This window comes from Citrus clementina, unplaced genomic scaffold (assembly GCF_000493195.1).
Source record: "Citrus clementina cultivar Clemenules unplaced genomic scaffold, Citrus_clementina_v1.0 scaffold_1, whole genome shotgun sequence".
In the NCBI taxonomy this organism is placed as follows: Eukaryota; Viridiplantae; Streptophyta; class Magnoliopsida; order Sapindales; family Rutaceae; genus Citrus; species Citrus x clementina.
The window spans coordinates 20,690,868-20,706,503 of NW_006263303.1; the positions used below are offsets into that span (position 1 = coordinate 20,690,868).

The 15,636-nt window shown below is 30.5% G+C and overlaps 1 protein-coding gene across 1 annotated transcript; it reads left to right on the forward strand.

Moving 5' to 3' along the window:
- The first annotated feature begins 8,731 nt into the window (after positions 1-8,731).
- LOC112095798 ((E)-beta-farnesene synthase-like) lies at positions 8,732-13,006 on the forward strand. The gene is made up of 7 exons (XM_024178097.1): positions 8,732-8,890; positions 9,034-9,292; positions 9,424-9,811; positions 10,539-10,760; positions 11,780-11,918; positions 12,003-12,254; positions 12,659-13,006. The coding sequence occupies exons 1-7, from the start codon at positions 8,762-8,764 to the stop codon at positions 12,950-12,952; spliced, it is 1,683 nt and encodes a 560-aa protein (XP_024033865.1). The 5' UTR covers positions 8,732-8,761; the 3' UTR covers positions 12,953-13,006.
- Positions 13,007-15,636: the final 2,630 nt, after the last annotated feature.

Genomic DNA, 15,636 nt, shown 5'->3' on the forward strand with positions numbered 1-15,636 from the left:
ATTCAGTCAGATCCCCGAGCCCTATAGCAGCTGGTTCACCTTAATTTAAGTGGAATGAAATTGCAACACTAGTTTTATGGATTGTGTGCTTTATTATTTTTTAAATTGTCCCTTACTTTATTAAAAAAAAGAGATTTTCTTATTATAAAATAAAACACATTATATTAATTTTAATATAATTAGACATCTCTAGCTGAAAAAGAAAGTTTTAGTATCTTTTAATTATTAAAAATTTAACTATTTCTCAAAATTTTAAGATCGTAAAAAAATTTTTTCCTTGTGTATAATTATTGACAAGTGCAGATGTCCACATAAGTTGAGTACAAATTTTCACAAATATCTCATAGATAATGTGAAAAATATGCCGGGAGACAACTTTTATTAATTTTCAAAGGCGATTGACTCAGAATGATGTACGTGCTTGTCTCTGTGTGTGTACAATTATTCTAGAATGCGGATGTCCCACAAATATCTCACAAATTTTTAAAATAAGTACAAGTTCTCACAAATATCTCTTAGTTAACGTGAAAAATATGCCCCCGACAACTTTTCTTTAATTTTCAAAGGAGGCTCTGACTAAGAATGAATAGGACGCTTAACTTGGTAGAAGTGTCTTGATGTTTCTGCAACCTATTATGTACTAACATTTTTTCAATGTCCCCACGGAGGAATTGCCAAGCAAAGACAAAACAGAATTCCTTTTCTAATCTTTTAAAATCATCCTCCCTCTTGATTCACTACAGATTCAATTAATTGAGGAAGTTGTCTACTCCAGCTCCAGTTGAAGAAACTGTTCATGGCATTGCAGTTTTCAATCAAAATAAAATAAAATCTGCCGTATCGGTAAAATAATTATCCATGCAATTTTTTTCTACAGTGAAATTTAATATTATCAAAGAAAAATTCATTCTTCGGAATTTATTTTATTTTTAATTCAAATAAACTAACTACCTAATTGCTCGCCACAAAAAAAAAAAAAAAGTTCGAACTTTGTTGAAGTTAAATCTGCTTATGATTTCATTGTCCCTGAAGGCACCTCATTACTCTTTCGACATTAAACTTAAAAAAGAAAAAAAAGAATGTTATTTAATTATTGCAATGCGTTTTTTGTGAAAGTCTTAACGTCGTAAGAGTAAAAGAGTATTATGAAAATTGTAAAAGAGTCCCACTTTAATTCCATTTTACAACTCACTTTTCTGCCGCTATAATTCCATTTTACAACTCACACAAGTCCTCCTTATGCAGAAATGCTGTAAGATTTCATGTATACTCAAAACTTTTTATTTCCTTGTTCCTTTTTCATTGATTTTCTGCACAAAGCACGTATGTTTAAAATAATTCTCCCATGTTCCGTTTTATTCATCGAACCAGCATCTTCAATATTTCCCTTCTCACCTTATACACTTTAAAAGTTGAAAGCAAAAGATGCACATAAATTAACATATTTAAAAAAATGAAAAATAACGAAAAGGATTAATACAAACATCTTAATATGTTTTTGGAACTTGCCCACAATTTTTTTTAAAAAAATATAAAGGGGCTCTAAAAGAGTTAGGACAAGACTAAACGGCATTGGGCAACCACATACATGTTATGAGCTTGCCCACAAATCTTTTATGATATCTAACTAAAATATAATTTCGTACTGAAGAGTTGAGAAAAATTAAGGTTAGCATAAATAATGACATCATTAATGGATGTGTGGATAGGTGTCCAACGGAATAATAGTTTAACTATTTTTATTAAATTGTCGTGAATAATAAATTACATGAAGGTTATTTTAGTATTATAATTTTTTTAGTAAAATATGGTGTTAAAAGCATATTTTAAGGTGCAAGTAGTCCCACTTATAAATAAAATAAATGAACGTTCAATAGTAAACTGGCCAACACAACTCCTTAGCTAAGCAAGTTGACACCTCTTTACGAAATGAAATTGTAAGGTTGGTTGAAGATAATTGAAACAAAATTCCTAAATAATCGGGTTGACAAATCTAGGGTTTTGGCCCCACTATATAATAACCCTAAATATTGTGAATTTATCAAAATATGTAAATTTGAAATATTATGTTATAATAAAATTCTCTTAATCTAAATAAGAAAAGAAAAACAGTGTTCAAATCTAAATTCTAGAAAAAAAAAGATAAAAATCCTAGAAAAAAAAAACATTTTAAAATTGAAAAGTGACGAGGAAAGAAGCAGAATTTTTAACTCGACCATAAGGTAGAACTAAGCAAGTTCTTCTGGGTTGGTTCATCTTATCGTAAGTTTTAAAACAGTACATTATACGCTAAAAACGGACATTTGTAGTACAAGTCATGGCCTCTAGAAAATACTCTGCTTTTAATACACAACAATCCTACATCACCTCTTCCCTTCCCTTACTCATAAAGCAAAAGATTCGAATATCCCATAATTATGGATGTATAATTAAAAAAAAATAAACCGATTATTTTTATTAAAAAAAAGAAGATAAAAGAGAACAAAATATGATGAAATAATGATAAAAATATTTGTCCTTTTTGTGAATTTTTAATTAATACGTGTACAAATGATCATTTTTAATTAACTAGCATATAGACTCATAAATATGAATTAAGACTTTTGTACATGCGCGGATTGCAGATAAGTGATACTTCAAATCAAGAGGAATACAAGTCAGGAGCCTAATAACAGCTACAGTAGATAAGCCTGCCCAGAAGTTACAATTGAATGATGTAGTCCAACGATTGGGTGTGGCCTATCACTTCGAACAGGAGATAGAAGATGCATTAGAAAATATCTATCATGATAACTTTGACAATTGTTGATGCCAAAATCCATTGAGTCCGCTAGTGACTCGATCTCAGATCCCTACATCAGCATTAAATTTGTTTGGTGGGAAGCTGCTGGTTGATTTCCAAGACGATCCTCCGACTATTAACAGAATATTCATGAGCAGATAATCTTCAAGCTGCGAATCAGCAAGTACTTGAATTACAGAGAATGGTCAGGGGTGCTGGAAGTTTTTCCGTCGAAAACTTTCCGATGCTCAAGTCAGTTTATAGGTCTACGGGAAAAACAAAATATTTAATTTATAGTTTTTGTGAAGAAAATAATCTTAAGTAAATGTAATAGAAAAATCAAAATTGAGAAAGAAAGTTCAACCTCCATTACCATGATTTTCTTTGGGTTTTTATAAACACCTCACACCCACGACCTTAGATCGTGGCAATTAATGAATTAAATTCATACCCTGATTTTTTGGAGGTGATCTGTGGCGGTTATTTTGATTGAGTCATGCTTCCTGGTGACTTGGTCCAATGTCTCCTCAAACCTGTCTGCTTGAGGTCACCAAAATTGCCACATGGTCGAGATAGCTTGCCCAAGGCCACAAGATTTAGCCTCTGGTCGAGGTGATTGCTCATGGTCTCAAGATTACCACCTAGTCAAGGTGGTCTGCTCGTAGTCTCAAGATTACCACCTGGTTGAGGTAGCCTACTCATAATCTCAAGATTACCACCTGCTCGAGGTGGTATGCTCATGGTCTTAAGAATTACCACCTGGTCGAAGTGGTCTGCTCGTAGTCTCAAGATTACCACCCGGTCGAGGTGGTATGCTCATGATCTTAAGAATTACCACCTGGTCGAAGTGGTCTGCTCGTAGTCTCAAGATTACCACCTGGTCGATATGGTCTACTTAGAGTCACAAGAATTACTTTTTATTAGTCTATCAACCATTTGCTCACTTTTTATTTTAGGAGATCATGATTATTCTATTTTATTCCCCCAAACAACTATCTTTAAGTGTTGTAATTCATGTCGGCATGCTTCCTCAACAATTCTTTCCTTTTGAAAGTCTTTCCTTGCCTCTACTTCCACCTTTTCCATTACTCTTGGGTGTTTAAGCTATTTTGATAGGGCACATTCTATAAAAATGTCCTGAAATGGGATTATAATTTGAGTCATACATGTATATGTTGATGTAATTTATGAAATTTTTTTAGAAACTACAGCAAAGAAATGTTGAAATGGCTCATAAACAGTATATTTTGTGGATCCTTGCTTTGAGTATAATGAAATGGCAAGAATTGACATCCCCGAATTTTTTAACACCGTTAGATAAAAGCCAGAAGCACTTTGGGTTGGGTTTTAGAGCCATGACAAGCAGCAAAGCCAACCCAATCTAAATCTCGGGTTTAATCCTAGGCCCTTTCTGGTCCAATCAAATTTTAAACTGATTCCACACCTAAAAAGTGTCCCAATTTGGTTGGATTTAAGGATGATAAATTGGTCTATTTAAATTGTATATCCATACATTTAATCTAATTGAATTGGATAATATCCATCTAAAATATTTTTGAATGTGGATATGGATAATTTTAAAAATATTTAATTAGATATTAGATGGGTATAGATATTTAATGGAAATCCAAAATCTAATTAATTTATATGAAAAAAACAAAAACAAATTTACTAAATTATTGTTGTTAGTTTTAGCAAGCGAAGGAGGCACAAACTCTTCAGCCATCGGATTCAGCTTCGAGTACAGCTCCTGTAACTCCCTCATGTCACGCTTGAAATCCCCTCCGCCGTTGGATCGTTGATTGTTCTGGTTGTACAATCCCTGATCGAGCGACATCACCATCGTTCCTCCGTTTTGCTTCGGATGATCCTGACCGTTTGATGCCGATATCGATCCCGCTGACGATACAACTGAATCTTGACTCGCTGATTCAACAACAACCATGGTTTCTTTTTTCCTTTATTTTTTTCCTTCTTGTCCCTGGTTGACTCTCTCAAAAATCTTGACTTTGGACTGATCAATAAACGAAAATAGTCGTAAGCTAAGCTGAAACTGAAATTCTTTCCATTGATGTAGAACAAAACGCAACTGGAGATGAATACGGAGAAAACGAAATGAAATTAATTAATTAAAAACTGAAAACAAAGTGGTGAAAGTAAAGAAAGTAAATTAATCAATTTCTTACGGCGAGTGAGTTGTTGTTTTTGCTTTTAGTATTAGTCCATCTAATATGGTTTTAACTATTCTATATTATTATTTTTATTTTATTTTTTATTATTTTTTATATAATAAAAATTAAATATCCATAGATATCCATATCTATATGGATAAAATTCATATTCATGTCCACTATTAAATATTGAATATGAATATAAATATATTCATCATAAATAATTATAAATTTATATTTTGATAGATATTGTCCATCCATAATTAGATATTTATCATCCCTAGTCAAGATTCCCAGATCCTGTAACAGATGGGATTTTTCTGCCATCATGACTACATAAGCAAGTCGTATACCTCCTCTTTTTTTTTTTTTTTTTTTTGGCCAGCATGGTTTGAGATCATCTTAACTTAATTTACGTAGAATAAAGTTGCAACGCTAGTTTTATGCCCCACGTGCGTGCTAATGCAAATATAAAATGATTTTACAATAGAAGAATTTTATATTTTATTAAAGTAATAAATAAATTAAAGGAATAAAGATATCTATACTTTCAAGATTTGGAGAAATGGTTATAAAAACTCCTAAATTTTTAATAAGAGTCATTAAGACCTTTTTTTTATCATAATACCTTTTTAACTCTATGAACTAAAAAAAAATGACCTCAAAATTTTATAATAAATAAAAATATGATATTAAAATAAATGTAATAATATATACATTTTAAAACAATTTTTTGAGAAGAAAAATAATTTTAAAATTTTAAAATATTTTACAATCTATTATACCTATTTTATTATAATAAAGTAATTTTAATAATAAATAGAAACATGATATTAAAGTAAATAAATTTAAAACTAAAATTATTTTGAATATTATGTAAAATATAATTTTAATATTCTGTTAACTGTAAAGCCTATTTAAATAGAAACATGACCCGAGCTCTGTGATATAAGATTTGTAAATTGTAGATTTATAAATTAGTCCCCAGTACCCAGATTATGCTATATAAAATTTATAAATTAGTCTCAATAATTATTTGATTAAAAATATTAATATACTAATCTCATTAAATATGAGTTGTAATATGGGATGTGCTATCTATAATCATGATTTGTAGAACAGAATTTGCATATGTTAGCGTGCTAAATAAGGTCATAAATCATTTCAGTCACTTCAGTAGTGTTTTATTACGTGATTCATTGTATTTTAAGATCCATTAAATTCAATTAGGTCATATGTCAGTTTAGTCACTGATTGTTTTCTTTTTTTATGGTAAACTTAATTCAGTGAGTACGACTTTTGTTTCATTTTCGGACCTACTATTCTACAAATGACAAACCATCGGTGGACTAACCTGCCACCTCACACAAGTCCTTCTTGTACAGAAGTGTTATGGGATTTCAACAATAACAAACTTTTCTTTGGTTGCTGGGGCATCCTACAAGATCATGTATACTCAAAACTTTTTCTTTCTTATTCCTTTTTCATTAATTTTCTGCACAAAGCACAATTAATTGGATATATGTTCAAAATAATTCTTCCATATTCCATCTTATTGATCGAGCCAGCATCTTCAACATTTTTCTTCTTCGTCGCCTTATACGCTTTAAACTTTAAAGCAAAAGACCACATAAATTAACATATTAACAAAATTAAAAATAACAAAAAGGATTAATAGAAACATCTTCATATATTTTTGGAACTTGGCCACAAATCTTTTATGATCTCTAAGTACAAAATAAATTCAATTCGGCACCCAATAAAAGAGATGAAATTAAGGTTAGCATAAATAATGGTATGATTAATGGATGTGTTAGATAGGTGTCCAAATTCATAATGTTTAACTATTTTTCTAAATTATCCTTAATATTAAATTATATGAATGTTATTTTAGTACCATAAATTTTTAGTTAATATGGTGTTCAAAGTACATTTTAGAGTGCAAATAATCTCACTCGTAAATAAAATACACCAAAATTTAATAGTAAACTAACCAACGGAGCTCTTTAATTGAGTTAGTCGACAACTCTTCTCTCCCTTATTCATTAGGTAGAGGATTCAAATCTTCCAATCTCTCAAAATTATAGAAGTACATTTAAAAAGAACAGTAAAATGATTATTTTTATTAAAAATTGCTTGTTATTGTTGATAGCATCGGCAGACCCACGAAGGGAACACTAGGGATTAGAAAATATATTATATTACTGTTGTTGATAATAGCTAAAAATGTGGTTCACATACTATTTTTCTAAGATCCCTGGTTGTTCAAGTATTTTCAGTATTAGAATCGTGAAATTTGTTAAATGCACTTATGATGATCTTAATTTATTTGAAATAGAATTTTTGAAAAATTGGTTAAGAGAAGAAATTCCGATAAAAATCATATTCCCTTAAATATCATTGGAACTCTAAGTAAAATATTTTAATTAAGCCTCAATGATTCAATTTTTTTTTTTTAGTTTCATCTTCAAAATGAATTAGAGAATTTATTTGAGATAAGTCCTGCAGAAAGTAAATTTTTATATTTATGATATCATTGGAGTTATTAGAAACACCCCCCAATAAAATGTTTGGATAATTTACTATCCAGAAATAGACTTTGGCTTTAAGAATAACTAAAATATATTTATTTAGTTAAAATAACTGAAATATTTTGCTTGGTACGAGTAATTAAAATAAGAGTAATGATACAGCCACAAACTCTTGTACAAACTTATTTTGTACAAACTGACGTGAGATTAATTCATTGGTTGAATGAAAATATAAAATAATAAAAACAAATTATGTGGGCCAAGTGATATTTAATTCAACAAATTTTATCATGTCACATCAGTTTGTACAAAATAAGTTTCTACAAGAGTTTGTGGCTATATCATTACTCTTAAAATAAATGTAAGTTAAATAATTATGGCCTTCTTGGAATATTATTATTGTGAAATTAAAAGAGAGATAGGTTTTCAAAATAATTTACGGTCGTTACGCTGAGTAGTTAGTTAATGTACGCACAATATCACAATATGCAAGTTGCATACGAAAGCTGAAAAATGATATGTATCCCTATCATCAATGAACCCCACCTCAATTTGATCAAGATAAATTTTTGTGGCCAGTTTGTGATTAAGATAAAATTTAATATAACTTTATTACTATTTCAACTTTTATATATTTATTTTTGTATGGAGTTAGAGATACGGTTAGAGTTAACTCTCTATCATTACCTAAAAAAAAATTCCAAATTTAAAAATTTATGTAAAATGATCGCAGTCTCTTAGGTTGCGTTTGGGATTGAGGTGCTGTACTTTTTAAACTACAGCTGCAGTGGAAAAAAAGCTGTAAATATGAAACAAAAGTTAATAATATGTAGTAAATATAAATTTTAAATAATAATTTTGATAAAATTATTAAAGATATAATAGATTCTTCATTATACAAGTGAAAAATCATATCAACATAACTTTTAAGTTACAGCAGCTGGTGTTTACCAAATACTTTACTACTGTAACTTTTAAACTGCAGCTGTCTAACCTTAATCTCAAACGCACCCATAATTTGTTGAGATAACGGTCCAAGAGTATTTTATCATATGGTTTAATAATGCATCCCCCAATCAGATCCATTGACTTTTTTAATATTAAATTTAATGATCCCAACGTAGGATCACTACTGAGCACATGACAAAGTACCAACGAAAGTGTTCCACTGCCTCATCGTTTCTCTCTATATATAGAGCATTTGTGTCTTGACGTTTTTGCAACTCCTACTCTTAAAAAAAAAACTATATAGTTGTATTTGGTTTGTCTGAAACGGAATGAAAGATATGTCTATTCCACTTCTAGCAGCAGTTTCCAGTTCAACTGAAGAAACTGTTCGTCCCATTGCAGATTTTCATCCTACTTTATGGGGAAACCATTTCCTGAAATCCGCTGCCGATGTCGAGGTAATTAAAAAATTGCAATATCAAAATATCTCATTAATTATCAGAGAGGCAAGCCCAAATCGATGTACAATTATATGTCATATGTAATCGTTTGTTAGACATACGTAATGCATTAAATATTAAGTAATTTCTTGCGTTTGCAGACAATTGACGCTGCAACTCAAGAACAGCACGCAGCACTGAAGCAAGAGGTCAGGAGGATGATAACCACTACTGCCAATAAGCTTGCCCAAAAACTACACATGATTGATGCAGCACAACGATTAGGTGTCGCTTATCATTTTGAAAAAGAGATTGAAGATGAATTGGGAAAGGTATCTCATGATCTTGACAGTGATGATCTATACGTTGTTTCTCTTCGTTTTCGACTTTTTAGACAGCAAGGAGTTAAGATTTCATGTGGTATGTAATAGTTTCTCATTTTGTTAATTAAACTATTTATGTTAATTACAAGATTATTGTTGATTATCAAATTAAAGTTAAGCATGTACACTAATCGAGACTAGCTCGCCTCTTTTGAATATGGTCATCAGATGTGTTTGAGAAGTTCAAAGATGATGAAGGTAAATTCAAGGAATCATTGATCAACGATATACGAGGCATGTTGAGTTTGTACGAGGCAGCATACCTAGCAATTCGGGGGGAAGACATTTTAGATGAAGCCATTGTTTTCACTACCACTCACCTTAAGTCAGTAATATCTGTATCTGATCATTCTCATGTAAACTCTAATCTTGCTGAACAAATACGTCATTCTCTGCAAATTCCGCTCCGTAAAGCCGCAGCAAGGTTAGAGGCAAGGTATTTTTTGGATATCTATTCAAGGGATGATTTGCATGATGAAACTTTGCTCAAGTTTGCAAAGTTAGACTTTAATATATTACAAGCAGCACACAAGAAGGAAGCAAGTATCATGACCAGGTAACTTCATAGATATTCTTTCAACGTGGAAAAGCCTATTATTGGTGTTGTTTTGAAATGGGAGATTGTCACTTTCCCTAGAAAGAGAAATCATATTTTACCAGTTGCCCCCTTGTATAATCAAAGGCTCAAGGCAAAATATCTTATAATAGTTATTATTATTATTATTATTATTATTATTTATTAACACCAAACCAAGATTTTCAGTTTGCAGTAAAATTTTTATGTATTCTTGATTTGTCAACAGTGGTAGTGGTTGTAGTTTTTGTATATTATGTGCTTGTTGCTAATAATAATAATAATAAAAAGTTATAGTGTTTGGGAGGATAATGTGTATAATGAAAGAGTAATGATACAATTATAAAATTTTTTTAAGAATGGATGTGATATAAATTTATAAATTAGATGAAAATACAAAACAATAAAAATAAATCACGTAAATTTCTCTCTCTCTCTCTCTCTCTTTTAATGAAACAAATTTTCCAAATATAATATGGAAGATTTACAACTTCTCTTTAAAATTTCTAACTTTTTTCACTTATCCCTCGAGTTTTCATATTTCCTTGCTACCTCCTTAAAAGATGAAACCAAATTGTGTTCTTGTTTGTATTTTTTATATAATACAGAAGTAACGATTATTATATACTACAGAAGTAACGATTATTATAGTGACAACTTTATAATGTAGCAAAATATCTATCTAATTAGATTTAAAATTGAATTTCAGGTGGTGGAACGATTTAGGCTTCCCTAAAAAGGTGCCTTATGCAAGAGATAGAGTAGTAGAGACATATATTTGGTTTTTGCTGGGAGTGTCCTATGAGCCCAATTTGGCATTTGGTAGAATTTTTACATCCAAAGTGGTGTGCATAATATCCATAATAGACGACACATTTGATGCTTACGGTACTTTTGAAGAGCTCACACTTTTTACTGAAGCAGTCACAAGGTTATAAAACCATATGCATCCCTATACAGCAGTTGTTAAGTTGCATTATCTGTATTCTATAGGTTACAATAACCTAAATAATGGGGACATTATGAGTGACTATTAGGGTTGCTGCAGGTTATACATGATGTAACTTAGCAAGACCTCATGCCTATATAATAAAAGATTATTATCATTTCATTACCTCAAGAATTATAAAATATTAGATAAGTACAAGAAGTATTATTTTCCATAATTTTACTACTATAACTTTGTAAAACCTTTTATTTTACTACTTTTTTGTTAGAATCGTTAGCTGACTAATAAAATATTAATTTTACCCTTTAAGATAAAATGCACAAAAGAGGTATCCAATAGTATACATAATATTATGAATAATAGTTTTAAACATGAATTGTTAAATAATAGTTTTAACCATAATTTTTTGAATAACGCTTGATTTATTGCGACCATAAAAGTAGTGAATTGACAAAAATACCCCTAGAATTTTTTGCCCAAAAAAATCACAATCTATTCTAGAAGAAAAAAAATTAAATATGGAAGTGTTGATTCTGTAAATAAGCTTTAAGTGTTTTTTTTAAAGAATAAATTGTGTGTTTTTTTATGAAAAATATCCAGGAGTATTTTGTTAATGCACCATTTTTATAGTTACGATAAATTTAGGGTTATTCATAAAGTCATTTAAAACCATTATTTTAAAATTAAAGGGCATGCCAATAATTTTTGTCTATTATTTGATACCTCTATTTGTGTATTTTATCATAAAAGGAAATATTGATATTTTACTAATTAACTAATGGTTTTAACGAAAAGGTAGTAAAATGATAGGAGATAATACTTCTTATAGTCATTTGATATTTTACAACTCTTGAATTGGTGAAACAATAATAACCCTATAATGTAATTCTTTGATTGGATATTTAATTCATAATATACTTTTATTAGAAACAAATTAATTGTATTGCTTATATATTTTCTTAAGAACGTGCAAATATATCGATTATATTTGATTTTTTCAGATGGGACATTGGTCTCATAGATACATTGCCAGAATACATGAAATTTATTTTCAAGGCACTCTTAGATATTTATAGAGAAGCTGAGGAAGAATTGGCAAAGGAAGGAAGATCGTACGGCATACCATATGCAATACAGATGGTAAGCAATTACTTTATTAATAATCAATTTCATGTTATATGATTTTGCAAGGTGATTATTATTGACTTGGGTTATGTTGCTTAGATGCAAGAATTAATTATATTATACTTTACTCAAGCCAAGTGGTTATATAAAGGTTATGTTCCAAGCTTCGATGAATACAAATCAGTTGCATTAAGAAGTATCGGTTTACGTACGCTAGGGGTCGCTTCCTTCGTTGATTTGGGTGATTTTATTGCAACGAAGGACAATTTTGAAGGCATTCTTAAAAACGCTAAGAGTGTTAAAGCGACAGAAACCATTGTCAGGCTCATGGATGACATAGCAGGTTATAAGGTAAATAATTTTCTTCATTCTACATTATAATTCATTTCAATAAGACTATATTCACCACTAATCTCGAAGAGAAATTTTGTAACGTATCTTATGGCGTGCACCATAGTATACAATTTCTTCATCTATTTTAAAGGTAGAGATGTGGGTGAAGCCCACATCAATTTTTCCAACACCTAGCTTCTCAAGATTCAAACTTAGAAATTGTCAATAAAATAAAGGTTGTTGAAAACCATTCGGCCTTGCGGCTGCATTTCTTTTCAACTCTCTTTAACACACAACAACACATAACATAACATAACATATATGCCCAAGGAAAAAAACAAAAAAAAAAAATTAGCTAACTGATGAATTTTTTGGTTTTTTTGGGTTCTCTTATAACCAATTCATATGCATCCGTGATGTAGTTTGAGCAAAAGAGAGGACATATTCCATCAGCAGTTGAGTGCTACAAGAATCAACATGGCGTCTCCGAGGAAGAGGCAGTTAAAGAGTTGTTGTTAGAAGTTGCTGACAGTTGGAAAGATATAAATGAGGAGCTTCTCAACCCAACGACTGTCCCGTTACCTATGCTTCAGCGGATTCTTTATTTCGCACGTGCAGGCCATTTTATCTACGACGATGGTCATGATCGCTACACCCATTCATTGATGATGAAACGCCAAGTTGCCTTGTTGCTGACGGAACCCCTTGCGATCTGAAGATTAACCTCATGCTATTGATTTTCCATCGGGTATATTTGAGCAGTTGTAATAAATGAACGTCGTGCTGGCTATTTAGCTAGCTACTCATGCCTAGCTAGAAAATGGATCGCCAAATAATGTGGTTCCAAATTGTGGTCCTTTTAGTTAAAAAATTAATAATAAAATATTTTTCTTCTAATTTCTTTATTATTTTATAAACATTTTCTTATAATAAATATAGAATATAAAATATAAAAAAAAGCACAAGAAAATATCTTATTATTAATTTTTTATTCACATCAAAACATATATATGTGTGTGTGTGTGTATATATAGTATTTTTAATATTTAAATTTGTTATTTAAATTTCTATTTATTTCATTTATTTAATTTTTAATAAGTATGAATAAAAGTGTATTTCAAAATAAAGGCAATATTGTAAAATTATAGTGCTGGCGGGTTATTGACTATTATGAAGATAATAACGGGTGAGTGGTATATATTAATTTCAATATGGAAAAATTGGCAATCTCCCAATTGAATTTTAGTCATATAACCATAGAATTAGCAATCTCAATTTAAAAGATTAAATTAAAAAAAATATCAATTTATGACATTTCTTATATTTTATTTATTAATTAAAATTAATTACTTAATTATTTATTTTAGTTATTCTTTATTTTTTTATTTTATCATTAAATTAACAATAATTTCATAAAAATGTATCAAGAAGCGTATAATAGTAAATGAAAAAATATTAGGTTTTTTATTACCCTTTATCTATAGGGAGGAAACAAGTAATTACAAATCTAGTTGGAATGTAAATAATTAAAAATGGATCTTTCAAGGATGAAACTTTTCCCCCAATCTAAATAATATTCATTGTCTGTTTATACATTAATTTATTGGTGCGAGTTTGCCACCTACAAAGTATTTTATTTTCACATTTAGAGGAGGCCGTTTTTTGACCTTATTATTATATATTAATTTGTTGGTGCATGATTAAAAGAAATTTACAGATAATAATTCTTGCTTTTAGAATGATTTAAATGCCATGCGTCACAATAACTTTAGATGCTTCAAAAAAATTAGATCAAGATGAACCATGCCCTCTGACCTTGTAATATGTAAGCAAATAATCCAATAAAAAAAATTGCGAATATCAGCTAATTAAAAGTTTAATAGAAATGTCTGACAACTAAAAAAAAAGAATTAAATTTCTTTTTTCCATTAATCGGAATTGAGCCACCTCAAGAATTGAGGGTCGCGCAACCCTATTTAACCTAATTTACACTCTCAGTCAATCTGGAAGAACTATGGCTTTGACTCATGTATTATTGATTTAAATTGTCATAGCACCACCAATTCTTGGAGTTCCCGGAAGATTTTGGTTGCTCCAAGTTCGATGGGTTTGTTAAAGTTTCTATGCATTGCACGGTAGACAAAAACCAATCAGAGAGATAATGATATAAGAATATCGATGGCAACTTCCTCGATTAGACTATTGTCTTATTAATGACAAAACATGTTTGACAGATCTTGTTCTTGTTGCTTGTCAGATTTCTCATTTATCTGCTTTTGTTTTGTCAGCATGTTAGCTATGAAAACACTACCTGTGGATCTCTTGAACTTCCCGGCCATGGAAACCCTGGATGCAATTTTTATTGAAGTTGGTGAGTTCGTTACCATCTTCTTCTGCTCGAAAATTGCCGTCATTAGAAAACTCCATGGTAACATGAAAGCTCTTCAGAAAGAACTATGTTGAAAGCAGCAGCAGTGGACAGTCAACAGTTGAGCTCAGAGACACGTTGGCATGCCACCTAAGCTACACCTATCTGCAGCCAGCTAATGAGAGAAATGAGATGGATTTAATGAGGTGGCTGAGGAATATCAGCACATGAGCATGGAAGGATGGAGATTCTAGAAGCTCTACATCATTGGTTAATGATAGCTATATTGACGGATCAATTTTTTTGCTTATTTCCAAGTGCTGTCCTTTAGCTAGCTGTCGTTTTTCATAGCTTGTGTATAAATAAGCCAATGCTTGTAAACTTTTATTCATTCGAGTTATTAATATTAATGGAAGTGCCTCTGGTTTATGCTCTGCTTGCATCAATAAGCAATTCTTAATGAATTTAAGTAACTAGAAGAACTCACAGAAAGGAAAAATGAAATTGAAGAAGATATCAGATTAGCTGAAAGTGAAGGAAAGTGTCGCAATACATGAGTCAGGGTGTGGCTCAGAAAGGTAGAGGAGACAGCACGAGAAGTGCAACCTACGATCGAGGAGGGTGGCAGACTTGCTATGCAAGGCTGAAGAATTGACCTCCACCTAATCTGAATATGTAACCTGTTGTTGATCTTCGCTTAAAATCTGTATTTTTTAAAACTTATTTCTGACTATAATATAGTCACGTTTTCTAATTAAAAAATTATTTCACATACACACATATAAATATGTAATCATTATTTTTAGATGCGCAAGTACACACAAAATTTTAAAATAAGTACAAATTTTCACAAATATCTCTAAGATAACGTGAAAAATATGCCCAAGATAATTTTTCTTAATTTTCAAAGGCAGCTGATTAGAATGAAGAGGCTGCTCGACTTAGTACTTCGGTAGAAGTATCGTAAAGTTTATGCCACCTGTTATTTATGAACTTTTATCTTTCTAAAATAATCCTCCCCATTGATTCAGT